The following is a 17,925-nucleotide window of genomic DNA, read 5'->3' as shown; positions in this document are numbered from 1 at the left end:
GGACTGGGTATTGCTTGATGGGGGTTCCTTCACCCTGATACCATGCTGGGTCCTATGAAAGTTACAGGATGTATAACCTTAATATATTCTGGGGTCCCACAGCCCAAATATCAAAAGTAATTTCAAAAAAGAATCCTAATTTTTACTTGTGTCTCTTGAAGGTGATCCAATTCTTAACCTACAGCACATCTTGTTCAAATTCCCTTTCCTCTTCTATTCTGCTGCACCTTGCAACAGTTAAATCGCTCTCTGCAAACCCTAAATCAGCCCCTCTCTCTGTTCTCTGTAGTCAAGAAAGCTTTTCTGTCTCTCTTTGCCCACCATCTTCTCCTTATTACAAAGATTAGCTTAGCCTCTTATGTTTCATTATTTTCTTTTTTCCTTCACCCATTACCCAGATTCTCCCTAACACACAAAAAACGTTACCTGTCTCCTGCCTCTCTAGGTCTTATCTCTCACCTCTTGTTCTCCCAGTTTTATGTTACGAAAGCCCTGGAACTGAGCCGGCCGTGACAAGATTTCCAACAACAGGTGAGGGATAAAATTATCTTGGGGCTGAGGGGAGGCAAGGCAGATGGAGGCTGCGAACAGTCAGTGGTTAATAAGTTTTTAATCCTGTAACAGATAATAAAGGCACCTGCCCTCAAGGAGCTTATAAAATGGGGACAATTAAAGAACAATAAAAGATGCTAAATCATTAAAAGATGTGGAGTTGATGCACCCAGTGCAGGCTGCATCCTCAGGTAGACCTGGAAGAGAAACAGGAAACTGACCTCAGGTACAGGGGAGCACAGAGGCCCCAGTGAGGGGCACAGATGGAGCAGAAACAGAAGTCATAGATCTTGGCGGGAAGGGGTCTCAAAGACCAACTACCTAGTTCCAATTCTTTCTGATGCTCAACTCTCTGATAACATCCCTGGCAAGCAGTGTATCAACATCTTTACGAACACCTCCAGTAATGGGGGGCTTCCTACCCCCCAAGGCAACTCATTCCATTTACAAACATCTGTTTTTCCCTCCTTTGAGCTGAATTTTATCTCCTTGTGGTCTCTACCCATTAGTCCATGAACTACCTCCTGGCCCTTCACATTTCTGAGCTTTAATGACTCCAGACTCTTCTCCTCTTCTCTAGCCTAAACATTCCCAGTTCACTAAAGTTATGCCCACGAAGACACCTGGCCAACTTAGAGTAAAGCAGGACTATCAATCCTCTCCTTTATTCCAAAAACTATATCTCTAGTAATATGGCTTAAAATCGGATGTACTTTTGGCAACCATGTTATGCTGATGACTCAGACTGAACTTACTAATACCCCAATTCTATTTTACCTGAACTGCTTCTAAGACATATCTAGTCTGGGTGTGTTGCTGAGATCTTACACAGATCTCTGACCATTTCATCTTGTTAGGTTTTCCTACCATTCTATATACATGGAGCTGATTTTTGAATCCTTACCCTGTCTTTCAAAGTGTTTACTATCCCTCCAGGCTTGTATCTGTGAAATGTGATACTATATTTTCATATACACTATTAATAGACATATTTAACAGGACAGAGATGAAGGCAAACCCTAAAGCACACGAATGTTCCTGGTTGATACCAATCCATGGCATATTGAGAAGTAGCAAGATACATGGTGTTGTAGGTGGAATGGGTCAGATCATAATGAACCTCAAAAGCCTAATGGAAGAATAAGAAAGTCAGAAGGCTCAGAACCAGAATGTTTTTGAGTAGAAGAGTCACATGGAAGCAGACTAGTATAGCAACAAAATAAACCAAAGCACTAACTGTGGAACTCCACAGATCTGGACTTGAGTCCTAGCTCTATTGCTTACTAGTTGTAGAACTTGGACAACTTACTTTAACCACTCTGAGCATCAATTCCTTCTCCTGTAAAATGGGGTAATACCTACTTCATAGATTACTGTGAAAATTAAATGAGATGACATATATGAAGAGCCTAATACATAATGGGTGCTCAATAAATCAAGTAGAAAAAGAGGGTGAGAAGAAAATCATGTTTCAGATGGGTTTGGTTTCTGAGAGGAGACTACCTTTCTAGGAGGCCCAGGTGAGGATGCGACTATAGTGTGAGCCTCGAATGACTTGCTGGGCACTCAGTCTCGGGTGGTATAGATGAAAGGGCAAAGGGATAAAAGCAGATTCTCCTCTTCAAAAGAAGAATTGATACCCCTTGGACTCTAGCTACATATGGAGAATGACAGAGAGAGAGGAGTCGCAGGTAGCACTGAGGTCTTTACCCTGGGTAGTAACAGGGAAGTACTGTAAAGCGGGGTGATGTTTTGCAGAAGACAGGTTCATGTTTAGAGTTGTTGAATTAGGCAGGATGGTAGGCATCCCCATGGTTATGACCAGTGAGGAGGTAGAGAGACTTGACTGGAATTTGGAGAGAGAGAAGTCAGAGCCAAATTTACGTGTTTGGGACACACCCCATGCCAGTGGGAGCTGTAGGCATGCAGCAAGTTCTCTGAGGGTGAGTTGGGAAGCGAACCAAGGACAGTGCCATGCAGGAACCCCCCAGAGCCATGCTGATTCTTCTTCTTTTTTTTTTTTTAATTTATTTATTTTATTTATTTATTTTGGCTGTGTTAGGTCTTCGTTGCTGCGCGCGGGCTTTCTCTAGTTGCAGCGAGCAGGGGCTACTCTTCGTTGAGGTGCGCAGGTTTCTCATTGTGGTGGCTTCTCTTGTTGTGGAGCATGGGCTCTAGGCGTGCGGGCTTCAGTAGTTGTGGCACGTGGGCTCAGTAGTTGTGGCTCGCAGGCTCTAGAGCGCAGGCTCAGTAGTTGTGGTGCAGGGGCTTAGTTGCTCCGTGGCATGTGGGATCTTCCCGGACCAGGGCTTGAACCCGTGTCCCCTGCACTGGCAGGTGGATTCTTAACCACTGTGCCACCAGGGAAGCCCAGCCATGCTGATTCTGACTTGGGACTAGAGAAGAAACTGCCCGATCCTGCTTTCCCTCTCCGCCCCCCATTCCCTGCTTCCTGGTCAGAGTTGAATAGATAGACCAGACCTTAAATACAGTCTCGCATCACTGACCTCTGTGCAGAGCCCACTGGGACCCAAACTGTGTCCCTCCATGACTCTCCACTTTTCTGCCCTGATGTGAGAAGGAACTCAAGCTCTTGTCCAGCCAATAGACTCTAGCTTGTTGCTACAATCTTGGACTTGAGAAAGGAGAGATGAGGGGGGAAGGTGTAGAAAGAGAGCTTTGAACAGAAGCAGGCAGGGACAAAGGGAGCGCAAGAGAGAAACAGAGAAGTTGAGTGGGAAAGGTGAGCACCATGGGTATGGAGAAAGGCAGACGGATAGAGGAGAGAAAGAGAGACGGAAGGACAGGGAAGAAAAAAAGATTTGCCGAGAAACTGATGAAGTGCAACTGAGAAAACTGTTGCCATGGTGACAGGTCCAGAGGAGGGAGTAGGAATATAAATCAGATTATGAGTTGGGGGAGCGGGGAGGGGTGTTGCTCAAGACCCAGAGGCAGTGCCCCCACCCCAGGTCCTCCCCACCAGACCTCCTTCACCCACAAGGAATGCCTTTCCCAGGGGTCTCCCGAGGCCAGTCCAAGGAGTGCAGTGAGGACAGAAGCACTGGAGGGCCCAGGGCTCTGGCACTCCCTCCCCTCCCCCTCCCCTGGGTGAAGCAGAGCTGTACTGCCACCCCAGTGTGCCTCCTTGACTCTGGGAGAGCTCTCTCCGTCGACCCTAGTTTCTTTCATTCTACCTCTTCATCAGAGCCCCGAAGTGAAGACAGGGGAGGGAACTTGTTTTAAACACCTACTATGTGCCAAACACTGTATTGGGCACCCCAGGACTTGTTTCATTTCGTCCTCAGCACGGCCCTCAGAGGTAGGTTTATCGCCTCCATTGATAGGCGGGAAACTGAGATCAAGGCCCCAAGCTGGTGAGCAACAGCCAGAGTGGGGTGCAGCCAGGCCCATCTGCTCCAAAGCTGTTTCCTCTCCTCCTAGCCCTCTGCCTACCTTGCAGAGCCTGTGTCCCATTCCCCGGCTTTTTCCTGTGCCCTTGGAACAGGACGGGGCAGGCTGGGGGCTTCGGGGGCTGGTCGAGTTTGAGGCTCTCATTCTATTCTGAGAGATACAGAGAGGTGGGGAGACTTGAGGCAAATACGCCACAGCGGCCAGACTCTGGGCTAAGTGGGAGGCGAAGGGGTGCTCTGAGCTCAGGGCTGGGGGAGTGGGGAGGAAGGGCTGAGGTGGAGAGGACCGTGGGAGTGGGGGAAGCTCAGAGGCCAGGCCATTTCCGGCGATGCAGTGAGAAACAGCGCGGCCACGTGGGAAGCTGGGGAACCGGCAGCTCTCGGTTTGCAAGTCTCTGAGCTAGTGAGCCAGAGGGACTGGGGGTTGGTATTTAACTGCAGGTCTCTTCTCTGCAAGTGAAGTGGCTGGAAGGGGGGAAGAGGAGGGCGCGGCTTCCCTCCCCCTCCCTCAGGCTTCTATACAAATAACAGTTTTGCAAAGCGCACCATATCTGATGCGTCTATTAAACAGGACCTGGGGAGGTGGGAGAAGGCAGAGACTGAGGTTATGGCCTGGGCAGTTATGCCAAGACCAGCCCTCCCTGCCACGAGGGTGCAATGAGATTCGAGAGGATGCTGGTACCCTTCCATCATACCTTGCTGTTCCTCCTAGTGGCTACCTGGTTACTTTGAAACAGCTCCCCGTGAGCTGGCTTGAGCCACTCCCTAACCAGGAAGTCCATGTGTGTGTAAGACATGGCTGGCCCCAAGAGGGGCAAAACATCCCTTGTCAGCAAGCTGGAGATCCCAGGTCCCTGCCCCACACCCCTGTAGAGAGGGATCGGAGGATAGAGCTCCTTCCTCCTCAGGCCTGAAGGGAAGGCTGATCCAGATCAGCTCACTTCTACCGCTTCAGTTCACACCATCTCCTCCACATGCCACCAATATCCAGGACACCCCTCCTGACCCTCCTTCCCTGTTCCCGTCATAGGTTCCGGACCCAAGAGGGTCTAAGGAACTGCCGGGGGTGAGAAGAAGAGCCTCTTCCTTGTTCTGCGCCTTCACACCTGCCCTTCCCAGGCTGTCCAGTCTCCCACCCCTTCACCAAATCCCAGGCCCAACTCCACCCGGACCTGCAGGCCTTCAACACCCTCTTGCCAGCCCAGTCCCGCTCAGTCACCTGTTCCCCTAGTCTGAAGCAATCTCCATAACTCCTACTTGCCACATCCAAGGAGTACGCTTCATGGCTCTTTATTCCCTGAGCACCAGTTTGCTAGGGAACAAACTGGAAGTATTCTTCTTTGGGTACCTGGGACACCACTCCCTCCTGGCGCTTCTTTTTTCTTTTAGGGAAGATTCTCATTCTCCTTTGCAGGCTCCTCTTTTCCTCTGCCCATAGTGTTGCTGTTCCCCAGGCTCTGTCCTTGACCTTGTCTTCTTACTTGGCTTGTACTTCTCTCCAAGGCTGCAGCTGTCACACCTAGCTGACAACCTTCCTGAGCTCCAGATCAGGCATCCGACCACCTTCCATACACCTCCACCTGGGTGTCCTCCAGGCACCTCAACTCAGCAAGTTCAGTGATCTCCATCCCCTTCCCACAAATCTGCTCCTCCCACCCCCACTCATGCCCAGCTAGTGACAGTGCCATCATCTACCCAGCTGCCCCAGCCAGGACCTGGGAGGCACCCTTAACTCTGCTCTCCAGCCCCCTCCACAGCCCTCCCAGCCAAATCATCACCCCCAAATCTCCTCTTCTATCATCTTCTGCCTGGAATCTTATCTCAACAGCATGTCAGAGACATCCAAAATATCTCCCAGCTGTTCACCCAGCATAATCTCTGCATTGCAGCAAAAACCATCTTTATAAGATACAAATTTGATCATGACACTCTCCAGTTTAAAACCCTTCAAGGGCTTCCTTTTAGCCTTAGGATAAAAATTAAAATGCTTAAAGGGGCTTACAATACTTTTCGTCTTGTCCCAGCTACTTCTCCAGTGACTCCCTCAAAATCCACTCTAACCTTCCAATGGGCCCATTCTCTAATCTTGGTCCCTTACAGCCTAGAACAATTTCCCCTCTCCACCCCCCTAGCCCCCCCCACCCACCCCCACCTTCATCCTGCTAACTCCTACTCAAACTTCAGGTCTTCACTTATTCACCACTTCCTCCAGGAAGCCCTTCAGGACTACCCAAGCCCATGTAAGTTGCCCCTTCTGTGAGGAACCTCTTTGGCGAGTCTGATCTTAGTTTCCTCATTAATAAAATGACAACAATAATAACAGTACTCACATCACAGAGGTTGTCATGAGGATCAAGCAAGAAAATATACATAAAGGATTTAGCACAGCGCCTGGCATGTTGTAAGCACTCAGTAAATAACAGCTGTTATTATTACATCTTCTACTAAAATCCTGATGCAATGAGTAGTGGCCTCTTCAGTATCTCCCACTGGACCATAATTTCAGAGAGAACCATGTCTCGTTCACCTCTGAATGTCCAGCACTTAGCACAGTGACTGATGCAAAGGCATTTAATAAACATTTATTGAATAAATTAATTCGGGCCATCATTATTTCTTGTATGGATTAGCTCTCCTTCAGCCTAAGGAGAGGCTTAATTACCCAGCAATCAAGCCTCCACCTACTCTTTCAGTAATTGTTCTACAACTAGATTGAATTATGCGACTTCCCTACTCAAACCCTGTTGGAGACTCCTCTTGTCTGTGGAAATCACAGGGCGATTGCTCCTTCACTTCTGCACCCCACCCCTTCCACTGCAAACCCTCCTGCCCAGGGTCCTGCCCACTGGCTGTGCTGAACCCCTTGCTGCTTCCACACCCTCCAGCCTCTATGCCCTCAGCCTCAAGTATCCTTCCAACATCCTGTGTCCCAGATGACACAACCTGGGGATCAGAGGGCAAAGCTGGCCTCGAAGGTGTATATTGTTTGGCTCACAAAGTGCATTTTCCTAATATATATTTAGTTTAAAATTTGAAAATAAGATCATTTTACCAAAAAATTCAGATTTTTGGCTTCTCTTGAAAAAGTGAGGTGGCGTGGCCATACTAGGTCCCCACCTTCCACAGGGCAGCTCTTCCAGAGCTGCATGGGGTGGCCCGGTAGATGGAACTCGTGCTGCTACACTCTTTCTAGTTGGCCCCAGTCTCACTCACCTTGTTTTACTACTTTTGTTATCTGCCTGGACCCTGGAGACACGGGGGTATTCAGCCCCTGCCGGCCTCACAACTTTTTTTTTTTTTTTTTGGCTACACTGCGAGGCTTGTGGGATCTTAGTTCCCCGACCAGGGAATGAACCCAGGCACTCCGCAGTGAAAGTGCCAAGTCCTAACCACTGGACCGCCAGGGAATTCCCAGCAACATTTTGATCCCATCCAGCTGCAGTGAGGATCTTGGCTTTGTCTCCTTAGCAGCCACCTAGATGGCCCCCACTCCTGCTCCTCCACCTCTCCCACACCTTTGTTCTACCTTGACCTCATTGAACACCCCCTCGCTCAGTCCTCTTTCCTGTCACATCTATCACTCCTTCTCAAAACTAGCCTAGATCTTATTCTCCACCCCTTGAATCTTGTCAATACCCTCATCTTTCCATACTTTGGAAACCCTAACACTGAGTGAGTACAATGTGACAGTTTTATCATTTCTATGCTCTAGCTGTTGAGTAATTGGAAAAGTTCCCAAAATGTCAAGGTCAGTAGGATGATTAATTTTATGTGTCAACCTGACTGGGCCATGTTGTCCAGATATCTGGTCAAACTTTATTCTGGATGTTTCTGTGAAGGTGTTTTTTGGATGAGATTAACATTTAAATCAGCAGATTTTGAGTAAAGCAGATTACCCCATAATATGGGTGGGTCTCATCCAATCAGTTGAAGGCCCTAACAAAGATGACCTCCACCCTTTTCCCATGAGAAGGAAGGAATTCTGCCAACAGACTGCCTTTGGACTCAAAAACTGCAACTCTTTTCCTGAGTCTCCAGCCTGCCGGCCTCCCCCCATCAGATTTTGGATTTGCCAAGCCTCCACAATTGCATGAGCCAATTCCTTAAAATAAATCTGTCTATATATACACATCCTGTTGGTTCTGTTTCTCTGGAGAACCCTAACTAATACAGTCCGTGCGCCTGAAGACCAGTGGTCCCCACGCTGAGCTGGGCTGTCACCTCCAAACACAGCCTTCCTCAGGGCTGTTTGTAGTTGTGCCTTCCTCTCCCCACAACACCTAGGCCCCAAACCCTTCTCCCCGCTGAGTTTCCTACTTCCCAGGGAAAGCAGAGACATTCAGGAGGGAGCTCCCTTAACTTCTCTCATCCCCCAACCTTTCCCAACACAACCCCCCCAAAAGTATAAGATTTCTCTGCACCATTGCCCCCATTCTTCTCTCTGCTGGAAAGTGTCATTCCTACAGCCAAAGGCTAATGTCTCCACCTCTGATGTGAGTCCCATCTTCTCCCTCCTCCAGGAGCCTCCCTGTAAATTATACCTCCCTCTCTCCTGTATCTTCAACTTTAAAAACAAAACAGATGAGACTTTTCTGTACCCCCAATTCCCTCCAGTTATGTCTCCTTCCCTTCCCAGCCAAGCTTCCTCAAAGAGCAGTCTACACAGTTCTAACTCTCCCTCCTCCCACTTATCCCTGGACTCTCGCAGTCTGGCTTCTGCCCCCCTCACCTGCAGGAACCTGCTCTGAAGGACACACACACCCCTCAAGATGCTAGGCTCAGGGACATTTTTCAGTCCTTGCCTTCAATCCTGATCTTCATACCGTTTGACACCTCCTTTGCAAAACCCTCCATCCACTTTCTACTGGTTCTCCTCCTAATGCTCATTCCTCCTTCATCAGCTCCTCACCCTCCATCTGTCCTCTAGACACTGTGTTTCCTAGCATCCTGCCCTTGGTTGTCTTGTCCTTCCCTTCCACTACTCTCTTCAAGGACTCTTTTCTACATTTATGATTTTAACCATCACCTGCCTTCCCTCTCTTCATCCCAGACCTCCCTGCTGTGCTCCAGACTCATATACTCAATTATGAAAATGTCATTTTCATCTGACTTGCCCAAGATATTGGTATTAGTTATCTATTACTGCATAACAGCTTATCCCCAAATTTAGTGGCTTATAAAAGCAAATATTTATTCTGAGAATCAGGAATCTGGGAAAGACTTAGCTGGGTGTCTCATGAAGTTGCAGAGAAGATGCCAACCTGGGCCACTGTCATCTGAAGGACTGACTGGAGCTGGAGGCTCTGTCTCCAAGCTCGCTCATTCACATGGCTGTCGGTTGGAGGCCTCAGTTCCTCTCTGGGTCTTGGCAGGAGGCCTCAATCCCTTGCCACGTGGACCTCCCCATGGAGGTGCTCCCATGTCCTCCAGGGTGAGCAATGCATGAGAGCAAGGAGGAAGGTGCAATGCCTTTTAGGACCTACTCTCAGAAGTGACCTACCATCACTTCCGTCGTATTCTATTGGCCACATAGCCCAATGCTGACACAACGTACCAATTTTTACCCACTGCCAATTCATTCTCCACACTGTTTCTAGAATAATCTTTAAGCAAGTAAAACACCTCAAAGGCTTTCTGTTTTCGTCAGCATAAAAACCAAGCTCCTTAGCATAGCATACAAAGCCATTGGTGACCCAACCGGTAGCTAGAGCTCTCACCATGTCCATCCTTTAATACTTCTTTCTAGCCAAGATGTATGGTTCACAGTTCCCAGGAGGTGTCAGGATAATTCACTTCTCTGAGCCTTTTCATGTGCTGTTCCCTCTTTTTGGAATATCCCACTTAGGGATATTTGAAATATCCCACTTAGGAAGGCTAACTCTGCAACTCTCCAAAATTCAGCAACTTGAGAACAGGAATTGTGTCTTGTCATCTCTGTATCTCATCACTTAGCATAGTACCCACCATAGAGGAGTTGTTCAACAAATGTTTACTGAATGAATAAGCGTGTGAAAAAAAAATAATAATAAGTGTGTGAGCAGGCAGTTCCTGCGTGCCTAGTACCCCTGTGGCATTTGTGATATCCAAGGAACAGCTTGTCCACCTCTCAGTCACTCTCCCCTCTCAGACTACCTTTCCTGCCCAACCATCTCCCTTTGCTTCAATGACATGGTTGGAAAGCACATTCTGAATTCTAACCCACTTCATTTCTTGCTCACTCTGTGACCTTGGGAACATTATTTATTGCCTCTGAGCCTCTAGTCTTCATCTGCACCAAGGGTTAATAAAAAGGAGAGGATAAGATAAATTACTTAAATTAATATTAATTGAACTAGATACTGTGCTAGGCACTCTTAAATAAATTAGCTTGAGCGATAGTCATAGTATCCTAGTGAGACAGACTTTATACCCTTTCTACAGAAGAGGAAACTGCAGCTCAGAGTAGTTAGGTAGGTAACTTGGCCAAGGTCAGAAAGCTGGAAGATTTGAGGCAAGTGGTTGTATCATAGGCAACATTAGAAAAAAATAAAGAAGCATCCAGTTGTCTTCCATCACTGAACAACTGAGATTTTCTTACTCACAGCTTTTTCCAGCCTAGTATCTCAAGGATAGAGGCTCTGACATTTCCCATCAGAACAACATTTGGTGAGCACTGCATCTTACCCCCAGGTCCAAGTCGCCAGGGTTTCCCCCAGTCTGCTCCTACAGATTCTGACCGTGATATCTACATTCCTTCTGCACCTTTATTTTAAAGCATATGTACACCTGTCATATCTTACTAGATAGATGGGAAGGAATGAGTCTTCCCATTTTACAGGTGAGAAAATTGAGGTTCAAAGTAACTCACCTAAAGTCATATGGTATCACTCCTCAACAGGAGGACAGTAGTCCCCATCAGAGGTTGACATGCCCGTGGAACCAAGGGGACATGTTCTTCTAATTGACTGGGAAGCAGAAGAGTGGCATTAGGAAAGGAGAACCATTAAGTATATCAGACAGACCTGAGTTCTGATCTGAGCTCTTTTGGTTGCAAAACTACCATAGTTCAATTTAAAAAGAAAGAAGGAAGGAAGGAAGGAAGGAAGGAAGAAAGGAAGAACCACAGTTTAGAAAGAGTAGGTCTGTTTTAGGAGCTAATCTTTGTGGCAGAATAGAGAGATCAGGAGCTCCTTGAGGGCAAAATTTTATCTTACCTTCATATCCCTGGTGCCTAGCACAGTTCCAGGGACATAACTGGTATTTAATAAATGTTTGTTGTCTTGACAAGGGGATTTGGAAGGAAGGAGGCAGGGGAGGGAACTTGAGTGAGTTGAGAATCAAGAATCCAAGGGGGAGACAGCCTAGAAAGAGTGGGTCCAAGAGAGAGACTCCAGGCATTTGTGGCCCTGGTTCCCTTTTTCCAAGCCATGAGGAAATCCTCCAGAGGAAGAGAGTGCTGTGGCTTTAAATGACTTCAGCGTTGTCAATGAATCTGCTCTGCTAAAAGAGTTATCCTCTTGCTCCTGCGCTTGTCCTCCCCCTTCTCTCAGCTCCCCAAACCCTTCTCGGCTGCTATGATGGGATAATTAGATGCGAGAGCTCAGCACAGATGATGCTCCAGTTGCTTAGCAACTAATGGTTTCCACGGAGACCGCAAAGCACAGCCTCCAGAGCAGCCAGTGAGCAGCTCGGCAGGGCAGGGAGAAGACGCAACTCTCAGCTCCTCCAGAAACCTGGGGAGGGCCAGGGGTGGGGAAGGGGGGGATTGGAGGGAGAAAGGAGGGTTTAAAGGCACAGGCCCCTCTTATCCTTTTAAAATCTGGTCAGGGCTCTGCCCTCCCCTACCCGACTCCATCCCCCTCATAATTTCAGATGGGGATGGGGGCTTAGGAGTGGACCCAACACGACCCACTCTGCAATAAACCCAACCTCTTCTTTCTGCTCCTGGTTTGTGACTGAAATGGGAAGAGATATCTCCCAAGCCCAAGTGTAAACATCCTCCCAGTTGGTAATGGGATTTGAAGAGTACTAAGAAGATCCCTCACCCCTGGAATTTCACCATTTAGTGTGTTCCCGCTCTCCAAAGTTCTCCATGTGCAAAAGATCCTCTTTCAGTTTGTAGAACGATGATAAGAGCTGATCTAAAAGGGGACAAAAGCCAAGGTGCAGGGAAAACGGGATTCAGTTCTTCACCCAAAGGCAGTCTGTCCTGGGAGACTGGGGAAAAACACCTGCCCCTGATCTCCATCACAGGATCCAGAGTGTGTGTGTGTGGGAGGGGGGAGGCAATACAGAGCATCTGGCGACTCAAAGTGTGGGCCTCCCAGACTAGCATCAATCAACGTTACCTGGAAGCTCGTTAGAAATGCAGAATTTCAGGCTTCACCTCAGACCCACTGAATCAGAAACTGCATCTTAACAAGATCCCCGCTGATTCATATGCACATTAAATTTGGAGAAGCGCTGGTCTGAGGCCCTCCTACTCTGCTTGGGCCCCTGAGTCCTATCTTTATTGTCACCGCCTGCTCACACCCCAGACCTTGAGCCTACCTTCCCACCGTGGGGGTAAGGACACAACCCCACCAGACCCTTACTTCCCTATCAGAACCCCGGCCCTCTTCTAGGACTGGGGAGGCTAGAGTGGCTCCTGGAGCAGAAAGACACACATAACACTCTCTGAGGAGGTCTATGACCTCTCCTGACAAAGTATTCCATGTTCCACAAGTGGCTCTAGTGCCGAGTCTCAGTTCCCACATCCACAAAAGGGAGCCAATGACATCTACGACCCAGGATGGCTGTGAGGGTAAGTGTGGAGCAAGCAAAGACCCTGCCCGGGGCTCAGGGTAGGTGCTTTCTCCTCTTGTCTTCTCTCCACTCACAACTCCTCCTTCACATCTCTCTAACACTGATGGTCTCTAACACGGATAGTGCCATCAGAGAAGTTGTGTCTCTTTTTCATTTTCTCCTACCAGGTCTTTCTCTCTTCTTATTTATTTATTTATTTATTTATTTATAATTTATTTATTTTATTCATTTTTGGCTGCATTGGGTCTTCGTTGCTGAGTGGGGGCTTTCTCTAGTGGTGGTGAGCAGGGTCTACTCTTTGTTGTGGTGCGCAGGCTTCTCAGTGCGGTGGCTTCTCTTGTTGCAGAGCACGGGCTCTAGGCATGCAGGCTTCAGTAATTGTGGCTCGCGGGCTCAGTAGTTGTAGCTCGCGGGCTCTAGAGCGCGGGCTCAGTAGTTGTGGCTCACGGGCTTAGTGGCTCTGCAGCATGTGGGATCTTCCCGGACCAGGGCTCGAACGAGTGTCCCCTGCATTGGCAGGTGGATTCTTAACCACTGCGCCACCAGGGAAGCCCCTCTCTCTCTTCTTTATTCTCAAACAGTTCACAAAGGTTGCTGACCAAGGCTGACTGTTCCCACCCCCACCCCCACTGGGTGGGTCAGTGCCCACCTCTCCGAACACTGGAAGTCCTCCCCGGCATCCTTGGTCCCACTCTCGAGAAGAATGGGAAGCACTGTGCGCTCCCGGGCACCCACACCCCTCTGCCTCTCCCAGAGCTCAGGGCCCGGGCCTCAGTGGATGCCAAGAACTGGAACCCCTGGCTCTGCTGCCCCCACCCCCTACTACCTGTTTCTTTCAGCTTCTCTCCCATTCCTGCCCAACCAAGGCCCTTTCAGGAGCCCCTCAGGGTTATTCTCCTCTCCCTGCACACCAGGGCAAACTCAGAACTTGCCGCCCTCCTAGGAAGAGCCCCGCACCACCTGAGGGGAACGGTCCTCTACAGGCCGGGCTCCAGATGCACGTGCAGGCAGGAACACTCATGCCCTTACACGTGGGTGCCCCAGAAGAAGGGGGTTTTCCTCCCCCCACCTTAGTTACCCTGCCCCTCTGCAGGTGACTAAGCCACCAAGATCCAGCCAGGGCCTCCCCCTTCTTGGCCTGAGGGCTAGCTCCCCATCCTGAAAAACCTGTCTGGGGGCCTCCCCTGAGGCTGTAGGGCCCAAGGGGCAGGTTGGACAGGATTCCCCTCTAGCCCCTCCCACCCCCAGGACAAAATCAGACACCCCCGGGGCAGGGCCTCACTTTCCTTAGGAAGCCACAGCCTGCCAGCACCCACCCCAGCTCCCAGCTATGGCGTCTCCGCTGCCTGTCCGGACCTTGTCCTTGATCCTGATTCTGCTGGCTGTCCTGGCCCCCGGGGCTGCAGGTTTCTGCCATCTCTGGCCGGGGTGGGGAGGGGCTCAGGGGTCTGGAGAAGAAGGACTGTGCCTTCCAGGGCTCTCAAAGAGGGGCTGATCTGGCCAGTTGGGGTTGGGGGACTGGAGATGGCAGTGACCAGGCATCAGTCACTGGGGCCCAGGGCACACTCCTGGTCCCAGATCCAGGAGGCAGGGAGGTGTGGGGAAGAGTCCAAGGCTACGGATATGGGTGGGGTTGGGCTCTGCCCCCTTCTGGCACCCAGGGTCTAGCGGCTTGGTGGAGTACCTAGCTTCTGCAGCTCAAGCCTGCCACCTGGTGGTTGCACAGGCAAAGGCTCGTGTTTTGCAAACGGACTGCAGAATGGGACTGTTCATCCTTAGAGAGGACCCCCAGGGGTGGGGGGCAGATCTGTTGATGAGAGGGGGATTGATCCTCCCCTGTATTCCCTCCTGGCCCCCCAGCCGACTTCAACATCTCAAGCCTCTCTGGTCTGCTGTCCCCAGCACTGACGGAAAGCCTGCTAGTTGCCCTGCCCCCCTGTCACCTCACAGGGGGCAATGCCACACTGATGGTCCGGAGAGCCAATGACAGCAAAGGTCTGCTACCCCCTCCCAGGCATCCCCTAGTCTCCAGAGATCCCTTCCCAGGACACCCAGCATCCCTCCTCCCACTCATCCCTTCTTATTGACCCCCTTCTTGGGCCATCCATACTCTAAATCCTGCCCTTCTCCTTGGGGTCTCCAGAAACTTGACCTTGCCTCACACCCCCAATTTCCTGCCCAGTGGTGAAATCTAGCTTCGTGGTGCCTCCATGCCGCGGACGCAGGGAGCTGGTGAGCGTGGTGGACAGTGGGTCTGGCTTCACGGTCACCCGGCTCAGTGCATACCAGATGACAAACCTAGTACCAGGAACCAAATACTAGTAAGTACCAGACCCTGGCCTGGGGCATCTGTGGGAGGGCCTACAGGAAGAGAAGCTGGGTCCTGACTTTGGTGTTGGTTGTGGGAGGTGGTCAGCATGGGGGAGAGTGAGGGCACAGCTAAAGGGATCAAGAATGCACCTCTCCTGGGCACAACAGGAGGCATAGCTGTGAAGGGGGAGGCCTGGGCTCCCTCTTACCCTAAGTCCCAGATATTCACTGAGGATTCTCTCCTCTCCCAAATCTCACCACAAAAGCATTTCCTACCTAGTGACGAAGGGGGCATCCACTGAGTCCAGTAGAGAGGTCCCAATGTCCACACTTCCTCGTAAGTAACATCTCAGGGCCCCAGAGCCTTTCCAGGCCCCTCCCACCCCATCCCGCAGCTGCCCCTCCCTGTGCTCCCTTAGCTCCTTTGCTTACCTCTATCTTCACACTGAGCCCTTGGCATTTTAAGTGGCTATTGACTCATCTGCCCACACCGCTGAACTTTGTGGGTAGCGATTGTGTCCGATTAATTTCTGTATCCTCAGTGCCTGACATAGGAGATGCTTCGTAAATGTTTTTCTGATGGATGTCTGGATCCCTCCAACGAGTCGTTGGTTGGGTGGGTGAATAAATGGGTGAAGGGATGGCTGGTTGGATGAATGGATGAGGGGCTAGGCTGGGAGCCTTGCGAAGGATGGGGGCCCCTCCTGACCACAACGGCCTCCCTCCTCTCTTCTGACAGGAAGGAAGGCAGAATCTATTGGGCTGGGAATGGCCCGGACGGGGGGCATGGTGGTCATCACAGTGCTGCTCTCTGTAGCCATGTTCCTGCTGGTTCTGGGCTTCATCATCGCCCTGGCACTGGGTGCCCAAAAGTGAGGAAGACAGCACCGGGCAGCAGGCTCCTCCAGGAAGTCCAAGGCACCGTCCATTTCCCCAGCTCAGGGCTCTGCTTTTGCTCCTGTCTCCTCTGCTGAAAAGACTGCCTGCGCCCAGGCCACAGTCGCCAGGCTCTGGCTCCTCTGGTGCCATCACCTCCCCTCCCTGCCCCCTCTCCACTGCAGCCCTTTCCTCCCTCTGTCCCCCTCCTTGTCCCCTAAGGCCTCACCTTGACCCAACACTCCCTATTATTCCCCTCATCCCACTCGTGTCAGAATCGGTTTTCCTCCCATTTCACCTCTTTAACCAATCCCTACCCATGACAGACAGGAATTTTTCCTTCCCTCAGTGAATTTAGTCCCTACAATAAAACCTGATGCCATGTTGCTGTGTGTGTTTCTCTTCAACGGGCTCCACTTTGGGGTGAACCTATAGCATCTATGTCCAGGCTGCAGCTGCTCTCAGTCCTCTCTCTGCCCTGGAGCCCCAAAGTTGCGTTTCCCAGGAGGCAGGAAGGGGTGGATGAGATAAGAATCCAAGAGTCAGGGACTTCCCTGGTGGCGCAGTGGTTAAGAATCTGCCTGCCAATGCAGGGGACACGGGTTCGAGCCCTGGTCTGGGAGGATCCCACATGCCACAGAGCCACTAAGCCCGTGAGCCACAACTACTGAGCCCGCGAGCCACAACTACTGAGCCCGCGAGCCACAACTACTGAAGCCTGCGCGCCTAGAGCCCGTGCTCCGTAACAAGAGAAGCCAACGCAATGAGAAGCCCGCGCACCACAATGAAGAGTAGCCCCCGCTCGACACAACTAGAGAAAGCCCGTGCGCAGCAACGAAGACCCAACACAGCTGTAAATTAATTAATTAATTAAAAATAAAAAAGAATCCAAGAGTCAGGGTTCTCAGACTCACACCTGGCCTGTGGGTTTTGCACCCTCCAGAGCAGGCCACCCAAGCAGGGGCCTGGGGTGGGGGTGTGGCCGAGGCTGGTGCACCACGTGGGGACCAGCAGGGCAAGGGGAAGCGCTGGGGGAAAGAGAGGCTCTGACCAGGAAAAGACAGAGGGCCACCAGGGTGAGACCCAAGGACAGGGTGCTGGGCGCAACGGGAGTGGAAAATAGGCGAAAGGGTCTCTAGGAGGAGAGAGCAGAAGTGGAAGAACCCTGCCGGAGGGGGCAAGAGTATAGTACCGCGGGGTAACAGAGGGAAAAGAGCGGGAGTACTCATCCTCATTCATTTGTGTCTTCTCCAATATATATATTCCTTCTAAGGATCTTTGCCTTGCTCTTAGGGGAAAGACCAAAATCTTTGAGGTGACCTTCAAAGACAGCCCTGGGTCTCTCCCCTAACTGCCCCTCTGGCTCTCACCATGTGCCTTCTAATGTCCTGTGTTTCCTCTTGCCTCAGCGCCTTTGCACAGACTATTCCTTAAGCCCAGGCTGCTCTGAAGACTGCCCCCATGCCCACTCCATTCTATTTGCATAGTTAAGCCAGCTTCCCCAGGGAAGCCTTCTCTGACCTCCACCCCCCATTAGGTTGGGTTCTCCTATCCCATCTTTCATAGCATTACTATGTTTATTATGTTTATGTGATTATTCAATTGTCTCCCCACCAGACTTTATGTTCCCTGGGAGTTGTCGCTTTGCTCCCAAGGGACTGTAGTACCTTTGCGGTGCCTGGGACACAGTGGATACTCAATAAACATTGTTGAATAAGTGAACAAACGAATGAATTAACAAGCCCCTGAAGAGAAGGCGGGGGCTAGGAAAGTGCCAAAAATTCTGCAAAAACAATAAAAAATGACACAGAGTTAGAAGATGCTGGAACAATGGTCTAATGATCCCTTTCTAGAGTAATCCAGGAGCCCGGGAGAGGGAGGCAATGGAAGAGAAGAACAACAATATCTATGAATTCCACGAACACTAACTTAGCATTTATTATGTGCCAGGTGCTACTGGAGGTGCTAGGAATAAACTGTGAAAAGACACTGT

The 17,925-nt window shown here is 50.3% G+C and overlaps 1 protein-coding gene and 1 long non-coding RNA gene across 5 annotated transcripts in view; one reads left to right on the top strand and one right to left on the bottom strand.

Annotated features, from left to right (window-relative positions):
- Positions 1 to 17,925, bottom strand: part of LOC309637112 — a 47,595-nt gene that overhangs the window by 7,087 nt on the left and 22,583 nt on the right. The gene's annotated exons all lie outside the window — the stretch shown is intronic.
- Positions 14,017 to 16,318, top strand: UPK2 (uroplakin 2). Its single transcript, XM_082411193.1, has 5 exons — positions 14,017 to 14,152; positions 14,607 to 14,741; positions 14,929 to 15,067; positions 15,323 to 15,393; positions 15,796 to 16,318. The coding sequence occupies exons 1-5, from the start codon at positions 14,077 to 14,079 to the stop codon at positions 15,930 to 15,932; spliced, it is 558 nt and encodes a 185-aa protein (XP_082267319.1). The 5' UTR covers positions 14,017 to 14,076; the 3' UTR covers positions 15,933 to 16,318.

Source organism: Balaenoptera physalus (assembly GCF_965194825.1).
Source record: "Balaenoptera physalus genome assembly, chromosome: 10".
NCBI lineage: Eukaryota > Metazoa > Chordata > Mammalia > Artiodactyla > Balaenopteridae > Balaenoptera > Balaenoptera physalus.
This window is presented reverse-complemented; position numbering and strand designations above follow the sequence as displayed.

What these genes read in the sequence shown, in the direction of transcription:
- UPK2 (XM_082411193.1), top strand. Translation starts at nt 14,077, where the DNA reads ATGGCGTCTCCGCTGCCTGTCCGGACCTTGTCCTTGATCCTGATTCTG. An exon ending in GTACCAGGAACCAAATACTA is followed by an intron (nt 15,068 to 15,322) that starts GTAAGTACCAGA and finishes TCACCACAAAAG; the next exon opens with CATTTCCTACCTAGTGACGA. An exon ending in CCCAATGTCCACACTTCCTC is followed by an intron (nt 15,394 to 15,795) that starts GTAAGTAACATC and finishes CTCTTCTGACAG; the next exon opens with GAAGGAAGGCAGAATCTATT.